This window comes from Meles meles, chromosome 7, assembly GCF_922984935.1.
Source record: "Meles meles chromosome 7, mMelMel3.1 paternal haplotype, whole genome shotgun sequence".
Classification (NCBI taxonomy): Eukaryota; Metazoa; Chordata; class Mammalia; order Carnivora; family Mustelidae; genus Meles; species Meles meles.
In genome coordinates this window covers 11,764,294-11,777,600 of record NC_060072.1, presented here as the reverse complement: position 1 = coordinate 11,777,600, position 13,307 = coordinate 11,764,294, and the positions used below count along the sequence as shown (strand labels likewise).

General features: G+C 43.7%; 1 protein-coding gene across 13 annotated transcripts in view; it reads right to left on the bottom strand.

Annotated features, from left to right (window-relative positions):
• The window catches only part of RBFOX2 (RNA binding fox-1 homolog 2), a 272,185-nt gene that overhangs the window by 143,916 nt on the left and 114,962 nt on the right, over positions 1–13,307 (bottom strand). The window contains exon 3 of one of the 13 annotated variants that reach the window (XM_046012674.1): positions 1,592–1,672. The exons of 11 other annotated variants lie outside the window; for them this stretch is intronic. In XM_046012674.1, coding sequence (XP_045868630.1) covers positions 1,592–1,606 — 15 coding nt within the window. In that variant the 5' untranslated portion in view covers positions 1,607–1,672. The remainder of the gene's footprint in view (positions 1–1,591; positions 1,673–13,307) is intronic. One more of the 13 variants, XM_046012675.1, reaches the window with a different exon arrangement.

Genomic DNA, 13,307 nt, shown 5'->3' with positions numbered 1-13,307 from the left:
CCTGGGCCCCACCTGGCTGCTCCAAGTGTGGAGGGGAGTAGTTATGTCGGCATATGTGTATCACAGTCCAATATATGGCACTTTGGTGGGGAAGTTCTGTTCTAAGGCTTTAAGTTCAGGGAACTGAGATAAATTTACAAATAACTATAAGCACAAAGAAAGCAACTGAGACCGCCACTGTCTGCTCTCACCAAACATTAATGAGTAGAAGTAAGATTAATTCAATTTGTTTCCTTTCGTAACTCCTCTTCCAATAAATCAAGACTGAAGAACTCATCCTCTGGTCAACAGAGAGCTGATCAGTCCCACCACCAAGACCACAAAGACCCTTGACACAGACCTTGCTCACAGGAAGCTAAAAAAACTACTTAAAGCTCGTAAAGTGTGTCAGAGAGTTCTTTAACTTCTTACAAACACCAGAAAAATAAATCAATGGAGAGGAGGAAATTGCATTTCAAGGTCATATTCAAATATGAAGGGAGAATCAGGAAAGAAGCATCCCCCAATACACACATACACACACAGTGACCAAGCTCCATCTCCAGAAACCTCATTAAAACTTTGACTTCTGATATTTATAAATTTAGTCTGCCTGAGCCAAGTAGGTTTCTGCAATTCCAGACATCTAGGCTGAAGGGCAAAGGGCAAAGTAAAACTTTCAAAAGCTGGCAGGTAGCCAAGGGCATCACGTCGAGGAGGCTCCCTTAGCAACACACAACAGCTGTCCGCTCAAGAGAGGGCGCCGCCATCTTTGCAGGGGTTATAGATGCTCTTATTTTCACAACTAAAAGCAAGGGTTGTTTTTTTCTGGCATTATTTTTCCTGTCATTCCCCTAAAAGCTACCACATCTCACAATTTCAAAACCTCTCCAATCCCAGTATGTTTCTCTTCATCCCAAATTACAATGTCACAGTTAACGATACGTTAAAATAATGTAAGGTATTCATTCTTGGCAAATATGAAATGCTTTATAATGTCTAGTTATTAATTACTATTCTACCTGCTACAGACTTGGTTTCTAACTATGGGCAAGTCACTCTGTGTGACTTAATTACTTCCCTCATAAAATTTTCATAACAACAGTGACCTACTTCATAAGACTATGGGGAAGGACAATAAAAATTATTAGATAAAACCTTACAAACACTCATTCCTAATTAAGAATCATGCCACCCATCGGCTTTCGCTATCTAAAGAGATGGTTTGATTACCGAAGACAGTGCCCCCAACACACAACACGGGTGGGTCCTGACCCGGCAGGAAGAGCCCGGGTCCTGAAGCGCCTGGGTCCTCTCGGCTGCCCCATCTGCCTTCTCCAACCCTACCAAGCCCAGGGGATGACACCGCACTGGGAGCTCACCCTCATGCCTAAGCCTAACAAGATAAACAACATTTAAAAAAAACAAACAAACAAACCCAACTAATGTCACAATCACTGCCAGGTTTCAAAAACCTAACACCTGGGAGCAGAAGGGGATGTGGTAGTCTGTGCTCTGAGAGGAAGGCCATTTGTGCGAGCGCCGAACCTCGCAGCTTTCCACTCCTTATATGTGCAAGTGCAAGCCCTCAGCCACAGCACTCCGTACTCACCCAGAGGTACATCATGTCAGACCCGGCTGCTCAGACTCAGCGGTCAGTTGATCGTGGACTGCAAAAAGGCACTTCAGTGAACTGTGGGAAAGGAGGTGCCAGACTGTGGGGGGGGCAAGTGTTCAGGGTGGGGAGAAACCCCCCCAAATCACTTGAGTTTAAAAATCTACAAGGACCGGTCTCCTCCCCCCTCCTCCCTCCTCTCCAGCTGACTGTTCTGTTGTTCTCTCTCCTCCCTCTCCCCCCTCCCTCTCCCCCCTCCCGTTCTCCCTCTCCCTCTCTCTGGGAGTTCCCAGCCCCGTGCGTCTGAACTGGAGTGTACAGCACTCTCTCTATTTGCCTTCAGGGAATCTCTCTCTGTCATTCTACTTCTAGAAACACAATCATCACTCACAGAGATTATTGCAAAAGGCAGGGATAGGCGGGGCTAGTAATAAACCACCAGCGCCAGTTTCTAATGCTAGACTCAAACTAGTTTAAGATGGGTTCTCTAAACATGAAAGGAGCAATGAAAACACTCTGCCCTCCAAGATGAAGGGGAGTTGAGTCAAGTTTCCCCTCGGTCCAATTCTTCCAGAGCACCCCCTCAGAAGCCAAGCACAAACAGAGCTTGCTCAGAGCCTGTATTCCCTCCCTGCAATGCTGGCCTTACACCACTCTTCTAAATAATTCTGAATTTAAAACAGAGGGAAAAGTACATGTAAACTCAAATAGGCTTTCATCTTTTTTATCACTGTTGCCCTAGTTCAGATCAACACAGCCAGCTCCTTTCTGAAGGGAGAGAGCACAAGCAAGGGTTTAGAGTCACATGAATTCGGGGCCCCTAGCACGGGTTTGGAAGCTGGGTCCACCATTATTCTCATGATGGCCTAGGGAAAGTTATTTAACTTAAGACTAGGCCCCTGTTTCCTCAACCAAAAACTGCATATAGTACTCCTTGTGGAGTAGCTGTAATTGGATCAAATGACAGAACGGTGTAAACTATCTGTCAAGCTCCTGGTGACCACGTTCCCTAAGTGCCGTTCAAACACTTAGTGCCTCTGATACGCCAGGCATATTCGAATCCATTATGTTCTACAGTGAACAAGTATCATCAAATCATGTGTCCTAGTGGTTTTGATTCTGAAATAGCTGACTCCTCCATACACCAGTGCCCATGCTCTTTCCTTACTTCCTACCCATTTCCTGCTCGCTGGAATCCAAAAGCCCACCCCAGCTGCACGTGAAACCCTCCCTCCTCTGCGAGGAGCCAGGCGTCTGTAACACGGCTTTCACCATTTGGGCCAGTGACGACTGCATTCCTGTACCTACCACCCTTATCTCCTTTATCCATATCTTTCAGGGCAGAGCCCATCTAATGTTGGCCCGTGGAGTCTTGTGTATAGTACCCAGCACACGGTAGGTGCACCATACACTCTCCAAGGATTCTGTGTTTTGGGGAATACTTCATTCCATTAAAGAAAAAACAATATGAGACAAAAAAACAAAAACAAGAGGCCTACCACCTTCCAGCTGCCTCAGGGTTCTGTTCCCCTCAGACATGTTGAGACGGCTCTCCTGTGCTCGTAAAATCTCCAAGTAAGGTCTGCAAGCCTCACCCTCAAGGCCGGCCTTGCGCTGGTACAGGTCCACTTGCTCTCCTCCACCGAACCCTTCCCCACTGTAAGGCTCCTGTGTGAGGGGCCTTCTACAATGGAACTCCTTTTTTCCTTAGGGTAGAAGTCAAGTCACTTTTCCTTTCCTTCCCCACTATGCGCCTTCTGCCAGAGAGCTTATAATAAATACCTTTTCTCTCCTCCCACTTATTAAAATCCCAGCTCATTTAAACTTGGGAGAGGTGGGGCAGGTGTTTTCAGCCTCACCCAAACCTTTTCTTTTTCTTTATGCAGAACGTCTCTGCTTCCTCTGAAGGCAGGATTACCTCATCTCCAGTACAAAAGAGCAGTAAGGACTTCCAAGCCTAACCCTGAGACAGCCTTTTTTTTCCTAATGGGAAAACAAACCTTGACCTTCTACAAACTGTTAACATCTATAATCAATTTTATATGAATATAAAAACAGTTCTTAATAAGTATTAAAATCACACTGTTAAGCCATTATAGTCTTTTCAAACTCTCTGAAGATAGAAAATGGTCTCGTTCATTCTTAACCAAGTATCAAAAGAACAAATACAATAGAATTTCGCATATTATCACTTTATGGTGTTATCTTCTAATCAAGTTTGGGATGGGACAAAGATACCCGTGCTCTTCTGGAGCAAAGAAAGATAAAAACACAGAAAAGGGGTCCTCGATACAAAACTGGAAAAGTTTAAACATGTCACCAAAACCCAAAAACGACCTCCAAAACACCTGTAAGTGGCCCCATTATAAATTTTGGAACCACAGGGAAAGCTCGCAAATCCCTCAAACGCTTCTTTTCCTTTTCCGATAGTAATTTTATAAAACTGGGTAAGCAGTCTGGCAAAATCAAACTCTTTTGTGTTTTCTTCACACACACCAAAAAACTCCAAAAACCCACAGGCAAGCTAAGTGAAACTTCTTTTATTCATGCTCCTGCATGTCCACATTTTCCTACCTTTAAAAAAAAGGGGGGGGGGGACAAAGAGGTTGGAGGAAAAAACAAATCTCTCAAATTGTCAAAGTCAAAGGAGGAAACCCATGCTTTATAGGTACTCGGGATTCGGATTAAGAGACACAAAAGTACAACCATTCCACGCTACGAAGACACTGTGAGGAAGATCACGGTCTTCAATGACACAGAGGATAAGGGCGCACACATACCTCATTCTCTGAGAACATTTTATCAGACTGTGTGACCGTGCCCTGAGATTTATCCGCCTGTATGTTAGTTCAGAGGACGGAGCATGTGAACTGGAGCTTCAGAGAGGGAAATGTCCCAGGGAGGGCCCACAGAGGAAGTCTGGCACGCATGCTTCCGAGAAAGAAAAATCAGATTACCAGGGACAGCAATATGGGTGCTGCCAGTAATTCTAACTGTATAATGCGTCCTGAATTCCTGCTTCTGAAAGCGCTAGATTTTGTAATGTGGAGAGTCTGGTGGGCCAGACTCTCAGATAGGGTTTGGAGCCACATTTTGTAGTCTCTGCCACAAAGTCTAACAATTCAAGAGACTGCCTGTTTTATGCAAGTTTCTCTGTGGGTGCAGAAGGCTGGTGGGGGATGTGTGCACCTCTGGGGAGCCAAGACAATTCCGTAAACATATACCTGAGAAATCAGGCCCTGAAGATTTCCAAAAGAAATCCAAAGGCAACCTTCTCTCCATAATGTATATTCCTTTCACCTTCGGGAAGGGTAGAGACAATACAGACTCCCCACAACACTGAGCTATAGACATGGGCCACATGAGGTCCAACTGAATTTGACTTAAAAAAAAAAAAAAAAAAAGTTGAAAGAATAGGGCTCTTTTAACCTTGCCTCCTCTCAGCTTAAAATAGCAAGGATTCCCACAGGGCAATTCTCTAATAGAATTCTGCTACTCAAGATCTGACCCACGGACTAGCCTCAGCAGCACTACGGTCGGGGTCGGTCATGGTCAGGTCAGTCAGTGGGCTGGAAGCTACTTAAATATGAAGACTCCCGGGCCCCCAGCCTGGATTTACAGAATCCAAATAAAGCCCCAGGTGGTCTGCATGCACGAAAGTCTGAAAAGCTGGTCCAGACAGCTCACTGCCCTCACAAAACAGCAGAGACTCAGGAAGGAGAGACAGGGTGGCCACCTTCCAGGCCACCTTCAACCTCGGAAGACACACCGGGAGCATGCCTCCCGGGCTTACGGATTTGGTGTAAGACACCGCCAGCGGCCAGCACTCACCCAGGACAGACTCTGCGCCGGAACTGGGCAGGCATTTTCTCCTTACACCTTCACAGTATCACTGTACAGCAGGCCCTGCTTTGTCCTTTTCACATATAAAAGGAAACGGGGGCTCAAAGGAGCCCAAAGCTAAACACAAGGCTGTGGGACTCCAAGATGGTGTCCCCTGCACACACTTCCTCACTTGTAAAATCTTACCGAGAGTGACAGAATCGATGGGCGTTTTACCCTAGATATAACCCTGCAGGCTACCTCTGCCCATCACCAAGGCCTCCAGCAACAAACGATGGGGACACAGGCTGTGCGTGAGCTTCCAAAGGCTGCAGCTCTGGTCAAGGACCACTCCTGCTCCCTAGGACCGATGTCACTAAGAGCACAGTTTTAGAAACCTCTTGGAAACTGTGGTCACCTTCTATGATCTCTAACGTGAGCTCAAGATGCACACACGGAGAAAAGAAAGGGTGTGTCGCAAGCTCACTTCTCTGAACAGCCACAGGCACCTTGAGGATATTAGAGCTCTTACCCTACGCAGAGCAACTATCTCTAAAAGAAGAAAATACATTGTCTTAAGAAAGCTCTGTTTTCCCTTATTATGTTTTTTCAACCATTCTCTCAAATAAGCTCCCATACGTCCAAGTTACTCACTCTGGTACCCCTTCCAGTACAATTTCTGCCCTCCTGGGAAGTCCCTATCCCGACCACTTTTTCATTATCTACCCACACCAGTCCTGTCCTCCTTTCCCTCCTCTGTGCAACTGTCATTCCAATGGTCCATAATTACAATCCCTCCTCTGCAAATACCCTCAATCATGTGTCCTCTCCATCCCTGCCATGTGGCAAAACTCCAAACTTGGTGAAACAGTTATCTGCCTTCTCTGTGCCTGTGCCCACACAGCTGAACGCTGCTGGAAAGAGATCACATAACCAAGCTGACCGACTTGACTACAAGTTCAGGATCACAAAGCTCAAATGGGCTCTTGACAGTGCCAAGCAATTCCACCAAAGCTGCCCCTGTGAGCTTCCCACTCTCCAAAATGACTCCACTCTTACCTTCTCCTCAACCCTATTTCAATCTCTCCCCACCACCCAACTTTCGGCTGTTGCTCTATCCAAATATTTCATTTTAAAAGAGAAGCATTCAGGGGCACCTGACTGGCTGAGACAGTGGAGCGCATGACTCCTGATCGCGGGGTTGTAAGTTCAAGCCCCATGTTGAGTGCAGAAGTTACTTAAAAATAAAATCTTTATTTTATTTAAATAAATTTTATTTTATTTAAATTATTTAAATATGAAATACTAAATTATTATTTATTTAAATTATTTTATTTAAATAAATAAATACGTAAATAAAAATAAAAGAGAAGCATTCAGACAGTCTTCTGCCCACCAAATCTACAATCCTACCTAGAAATGCATGCATCTCCTCTCCCTTATGCTCTTTTACAATGATGGACGCATCCCTGGCATCAAGGCCCATTTCACCTCTTGAGCTCACACCCCTCCCCAGGCACCTACATAAGGACTGCACTGCTCTGCTGATCATCCCCTCTCCCGAACCATCAATCTCTCCCCTCTCTACTCATCACTGTCAGGCCAGCAAACAAACATACGTCCATCTTCAGAAAACCTCCCACTGCTCTCATGCAGCGATGCGGAAAGTATACAGTGGTGTCACCACTCTGGAGGTCAGTTGGGCAGTACCTATGACATTTGGAAACATGCGTGGCCTGTGGCTCAGCAATCCCATCTCCAAGAAGCCTATCTTAGAAAAGCCCCACAAGGGACACCTGGGTGGCTAAGTCGGGCATCTACCTTCAGCTAGGATCGTGGTCCCAGGGTCCTGGGATCAGGTCCCACATTTGGATCCTTGCCCAGTGGGGAGCCTGCTTCTCCCTCCGCTTGCTTCTCCCTCTGCCTGCTGCTCCCCGCTGCTTGTGCTGGCTCTCTCTTACTCTCTGACAAATAAATAAGTAAATCTTTAAAAAAGAAAGAAAGAAAGAAAAGCCCCAAAAGTGTAGAAGGAAGCTCATCATAGCAATCTGTAAGAGCAAAAGAACTTGAAAAAAACGTAATGTTCAATAACAGGCAAGTGACTAAATGAACGTCGGTTTTTATAAAATTCTCCTTTGACCCCTTACCTCCCTACCATTTCCCAGCTCACCACCTCACAGTGATACTTCTCAAAAAAGTTGACCACACCTGGTCTCTACTTCAGGCCTCTTTTCTTCTTCAATCTACTGAAAGTTTCCAAGCTCTCTACTCCATTAAACTGACTGGCCAATGTCAACTACTTCCCTGTCACTTAATTCAATGCGGTCCTCAACTTATCTCACCTCTTATCAGGATTCAACAAAGTTGGCAACTTCCTTGAAACACTCTCTTTCTCTAAGCTTCTGAGATACTGCAGTCCCGGGGGGTTTCCCCCCTATATTACTGATTACTTCTTCTCAGTGCCTTTTTCTGGTTTCCCCCTCAACAGATCTCTCAAAAAGAAGTGCTCCTTGGGGCTCAATCCTGGCTCATCGTCTTTTATCTGAGTTATCTCGCTCGTTCCCATTGCTGCATATACCACCCACATCCCAATAATTACAAATTTATACCCCCAGCCTAGACCTCTTCTCACGCTCCAGTAAGACTCTTCACCATCTCATAGACGAGTTGAACATACATGTGCCCCACACTGGGCTTTAATTCCCACCAGCACCACCTCAAAATCTAATATATACTTGGTGTTCCCTACCCCACTAAGTGGTACCACCAGGCAATAATGAAAGGCAGAGTTCCTTCCCAGACCCCTCACCCCTCACACGAAAGCCATGAGCAATCCTGCATGTCTGACTTCTCTGTCTCCACTACCACCACCTTAACCCCAGCCCCCAGCAGCTCCTTCCTGGACATCTCCGGGCTTCCTCCACTTTCGCTGTGGCTCCCCTTCAAAACATTCATCGCAGAGCAGCCGGAGGGAGTTTTTTAAAACACAACTCAGATTGTATCACTTTCCCTGATTCTACAGCGTCACGTCACACTTAAAAATGTTTGCTTCCTGGGGGCACCTGGGTGGCTCGGTCAGTTAAGCATCTGCCTTCAGCTCAGGTCATGATCTCAGGGTCGTGGGGATGGAGCTCCAAGCTGGGCTCTGTGCTCAGCGGGGAGCTGGCCTGAGATTCTCCCTCCTCCTCTCCCTCTGCCCTTGCCTTCACTCATGTGCTCATGCACGCATGCGTTTTCTCTCTCTCTCAAATAAATAAAATAAATTGTTAAAAAATGTTCTCTATCTAAAGTCCTTATAATGGCCTTTAAGACCGGTCCTATATGATCTGTTAAGTGCCTGCCTCTCCAAGATCAGTGCGGATCATTATCTCACCTTCAATCTCTAGGCTCATGACTACATGAGCAGACCTCATGCCAGTTCCTGATCTAGAGCAAGTCCATCCCTCTCCCCGGGACCCCTCAACTCCTTTATTCCCTCTTCTTGAAATCCCTCCTCATCCTCTGCAAGGCCGGCTCCCTCTTATCTTCAGGCCTCAACTTAAAAACACCTCCTCAAAGAAAACTCTCCAGACCGCTCTCTTTCGTTGGAGGTCCTTCCTCTCCTGCTGCGCTGGTTTATTTTCTTCCTAGTTGATATCAAAATCTATCACTTCTTGATTCCTATGGTTTCTTATTTGTTTCTAGTACGACTTTGTTTTCTCCATTAAAAAGTAACATTTTGTGTATACCACATGCAACGGAGATCTTCTACTATGGAACATTTTATCCCTTGACTTTCTATTAGGAAAGGTCAAAGTTATTTGTAGGCGTTTTGGGCACTCAGGCAACTGTCTAACCGAGTCCTATAAATAAAGTTAGAGTGCTACTAAATTTTGCCCTAGTAACCAAAAGGACTCAAAGTTTTACCACAGCCAGAAACCACAAATACATGCCTGCACCAATGGCTTTAGAATAATTGTCTGAAATAATCGTAATATTAATATGAAAAAGTAGCTCCCATCTAACCATTTACTTTAAGGTAATCCGAACATCACCATTCCAAACTGCCTCTCTTCCAATACCATAAATTTATTCTGCTCAACACAATAAAACAGCATCCCAACCCAAACTCCATTATAACCACACTTGCTGTAAACAAGTTAATTATCTAGAGTCTAGAATCATGCCTCTGACACAGCAGCCACTGGTCATTATAAGAATTTAATTTAGTTAATACTGAATTTTCAGTTCCTCAGTCACACTAGCCACATTTCAAGTGCTCAAGAACCACATGAGGCCAGCAGACAGGGCGGATATAAAACATTTCCAGTGCCAAAGAAAATTCTATTGGACAGAGCTGTTTTAGAACATGGTAATAACTAGGAAGCAAATGGCTCCCTAAGTATCCAAAATACCAAAGTGTTCGTGTACTTTCATCAGCAGTAAAGCTCTACCAGGCCTTCTCTCTCAATCTATTTATTTTTATTTTAGAAGTAAATTTCTGTCCTGGTTATCTGGCTACTTGCCCACTGAAAATTTCAAAGGCAAATTAGGAAAAGGGAACTTGGAAGCAGTTAAGGACTAAGTACCAGAGGAAAGGGGACTATTATGTCAGAGGCAGCTACATCAGGAGCACGAGGGACCAAGAGAAAAAATATCCAAAAACCAGGTAAGATATCAAAATGCAGACACATGTCAAAATGGGACTATACGGTAAGGCCAAACCAGCAGATTCTCCTGAAATATCATCCTTTAAGTCAGAAACAATAATTGATGTTGACAACTGTGTTAAAACCATTAAGAAAAGTGTCTACTATTATACTATGAAAAAGAAATATATAGTTACATAATACCTTTTACAAGGATTTATTTCCAAAATAACTTAAACATCTTGGTGCTCAGAGAAGGGAAAATCCTCTCAGGGAATTGGAATACACCACAACCAGAAATAACTCATTCCTAAAATATTCTGCATAGTCAAATTCAACTCAGTTCAAGCAACATGAACGAATGTTAAGTTCAACCAATATGAACAAATGTTGTTTACAGAGCAGGGACAGATAGGAGAATAAGACAAGATCCTTCTGTTCAATGAATTATGTATGGTTCCTCCTCACAAAAGAGCACCATATAGCCTGGGCAGGGGGGAGAAAGTTCTTAAAATACTGTTAGGAAATACTCTACTATGTATTTTTAAGAGATAAAAGAAAGGTTCAGAACAATGTACAGCATAATAACATTGAAAAGAAAAAATGAGGAATGATACACGAAATGGTAAAACACTCATTGCCTCCAGGGGATAGGCACTGCGAGGGCTCAAGACCAGAATCAAGGAGCAACTTTTCACTATATGACTATTTTATACTTTTTAAAGAATTTATTTATTTATTTATTTATTTATTTATTTGAGAGAGTGAGTGAGACAGAGGGGAGAAGTGAACACAAGCAGGGCAAAGGGGAAGAGGGAGAAACAAGAGAAAGCTCTATGCACATTCATAGCGTGCTCACCTGATGACTATGACGGAAATTATCAAAGAATCTTTAAATGTCTAGGCTGCAAGTCAAGGCCAAAAAGTCAACTAGTCTATTTCCCTAATGTACTGTCCCTAACCATTCCACACCAAAATGGTAGAAATATAACTTTAATTTCCGGATTCCAGTATGAAAAACAGTCAAATATATGTGTATGTATGTGTATACACACACACTCTCTCTCTCTCTTCATCATCTATAAAACAGGGGTACTAATGCCGACATCACAGGGATACTGTCAGACTGAAATCAAACAGACTATGTAACTAGTCTGTCATCAGAGCGTTACATCTATCATTACCATTGCCAATTACTGCTAGAACAGCCAACTAGTAGTGGGAGTCACAAAACGAAATTTACATGAAAGCAATTACACGGAAACTCGGGTTTGGGATCCAAGGAATTCCATGAACCTGTCAAGCCCATCTCACCAACTTACTTATCTCTTCACCTTTCAGAATACACTGTATCAGGAGAACCTCGGCTTTCTTTTCTAAAGTATTGGGGGGATGGGGGAGCTGAGTGGTTGTTAAGGGAAGAAAAAGAGGCACAGCAGTAAAGGGGTTAAAGCACTTCGGGAATGTGACACCTTGGGTTAGTACATAACCCTGTTTGAGCATTTCACCAAAGGTCAGGAGGCAGCCAGACAGTTTTTCGATGGATGTTAGCAATGGTTTACTTCTACAATGTGTTCATTCGAAAGAAAACACCAAATACATGCATGCAGCACTCAAAGTGGATGCCGGTTCTGAGAAATGAGGAGAACGAGCGAGATTGCCTGATACAAAAAGACTTTGTGTAACCAGGGTGCTCAGGCAAGGGCAGTGCACGTAAAACAAAAAATGGCTTAATCTCTTTCATGTTTACACTTTAAAATGATTTAACTTCTCCAAAATATGCGTTGAAGCCTTAAAAAAAAAAAAAAGAGCAAATAATTCACTTCTTGAAGCCATTAGCTCGTCTTTAAAACCATTTCTGGGGACTACTTTAATCCCGGCCCACATCGAGCATGAGTCATACCTCACTGTGTGGTTCTGCTCATTACAGTTCGCAAAGTATTCCCTGGTCAAAGAACTTTGAGGAATATGCTTTAAGCAATTCCACTGTTAGCCAAATTTCAGCTTCTCATAATCTTCTAAGAGGATACTGAAATTAAAATAGATGCTTTTTACTCATTTCAAATACACTCGCAGGAAGAAAACAAGCTAGCCAGGGGTGTCAGAGATTCGCTGACAGGCAGACAGATGCCAAGAATTTGCCGCACGTTTTAAAGGGTTACAATCAGGATAACAGGAGTGTGAGAAACAAAGTCAGACATCTTGAAGGTTTTTGTTCCGAGAAGGGCTATCGGAGAATGTACTGCCTGCCAATTTATATGCCATCCTCCTCTGAATGGCCATAGCCAACCTGCTCTAATTAAGTAGTACGATTTCTGGGGAATTCGAACTATTTTACCTTCCCTAGATGACACACTTATTTTATAATGCCTGTTTGTGAGTCTGGTGTATGACTGCGGGTTGGGGGTCTTCTGACCCAGCAGGAAAACTAAAAACACCAAAATAACATCACTTTCTGAGAAGGTAATCTATCTAATCTATGCTGGAGTGAACCAGACCATTCTATCCCAGACCTAACTGATGGCTTCAATATCAAAGTTCTCCCAAAAGGTAGTACATACTAAACTCTATAAACTTATTTTCAGGCTATGACTACACTTTTAGTAACATAAATGAGTTCAGTGGGGCTTACTTTAATCATTTCTGAAACACAGTTTATTTTTAGTAAATATAACAGTCCCCCACATGGGAAGCTACAACCATGCCAAACATTCTCTATGAGGAGATAAAATCCTATTTATAGACCTATCAGTTGCTCCTTGCTTAGGTTGTAACATAGTTTCCACTTTAAGCCCGATATGACCTCCCCTGACTTCTCTCCTCTCTAATGTTCTTTTCTTCCTGAAGGTTCTCACGTTTATCTTTACCTTCACAGGGTACTTAAGTTAAGCTACTATGAAGCTGGGGAGGGGGGAGAGGGAGAGATGAATCTCCTTTCCCTACGCCTTCTCCCACTGGAGGGTTTAGGTAGGTTTCAGGACCCAAAATGGGGGAGAGAGAGGGGTTCTTCATTAGGTGAGCTTTTCGCAAGGGAACCTAATAAAATATCTGACAACCTGCAAGAACACTGCTACACAAGAGAGGCGTGCTTCTGGCAAACGGGCCTCCTAAGGTCTTCAGCGGTGTATGACTTAGCTTAAAGTTCTCTACCTTTTAAAAACCCAACAAGGATAAATGTCAAGGTTTCTACAATAGGGAATACTGTTCTCCAAAGCTAACCAAGGAACCGAAAGAGAAATACAGAGATTGCTTAATTTTTTTTG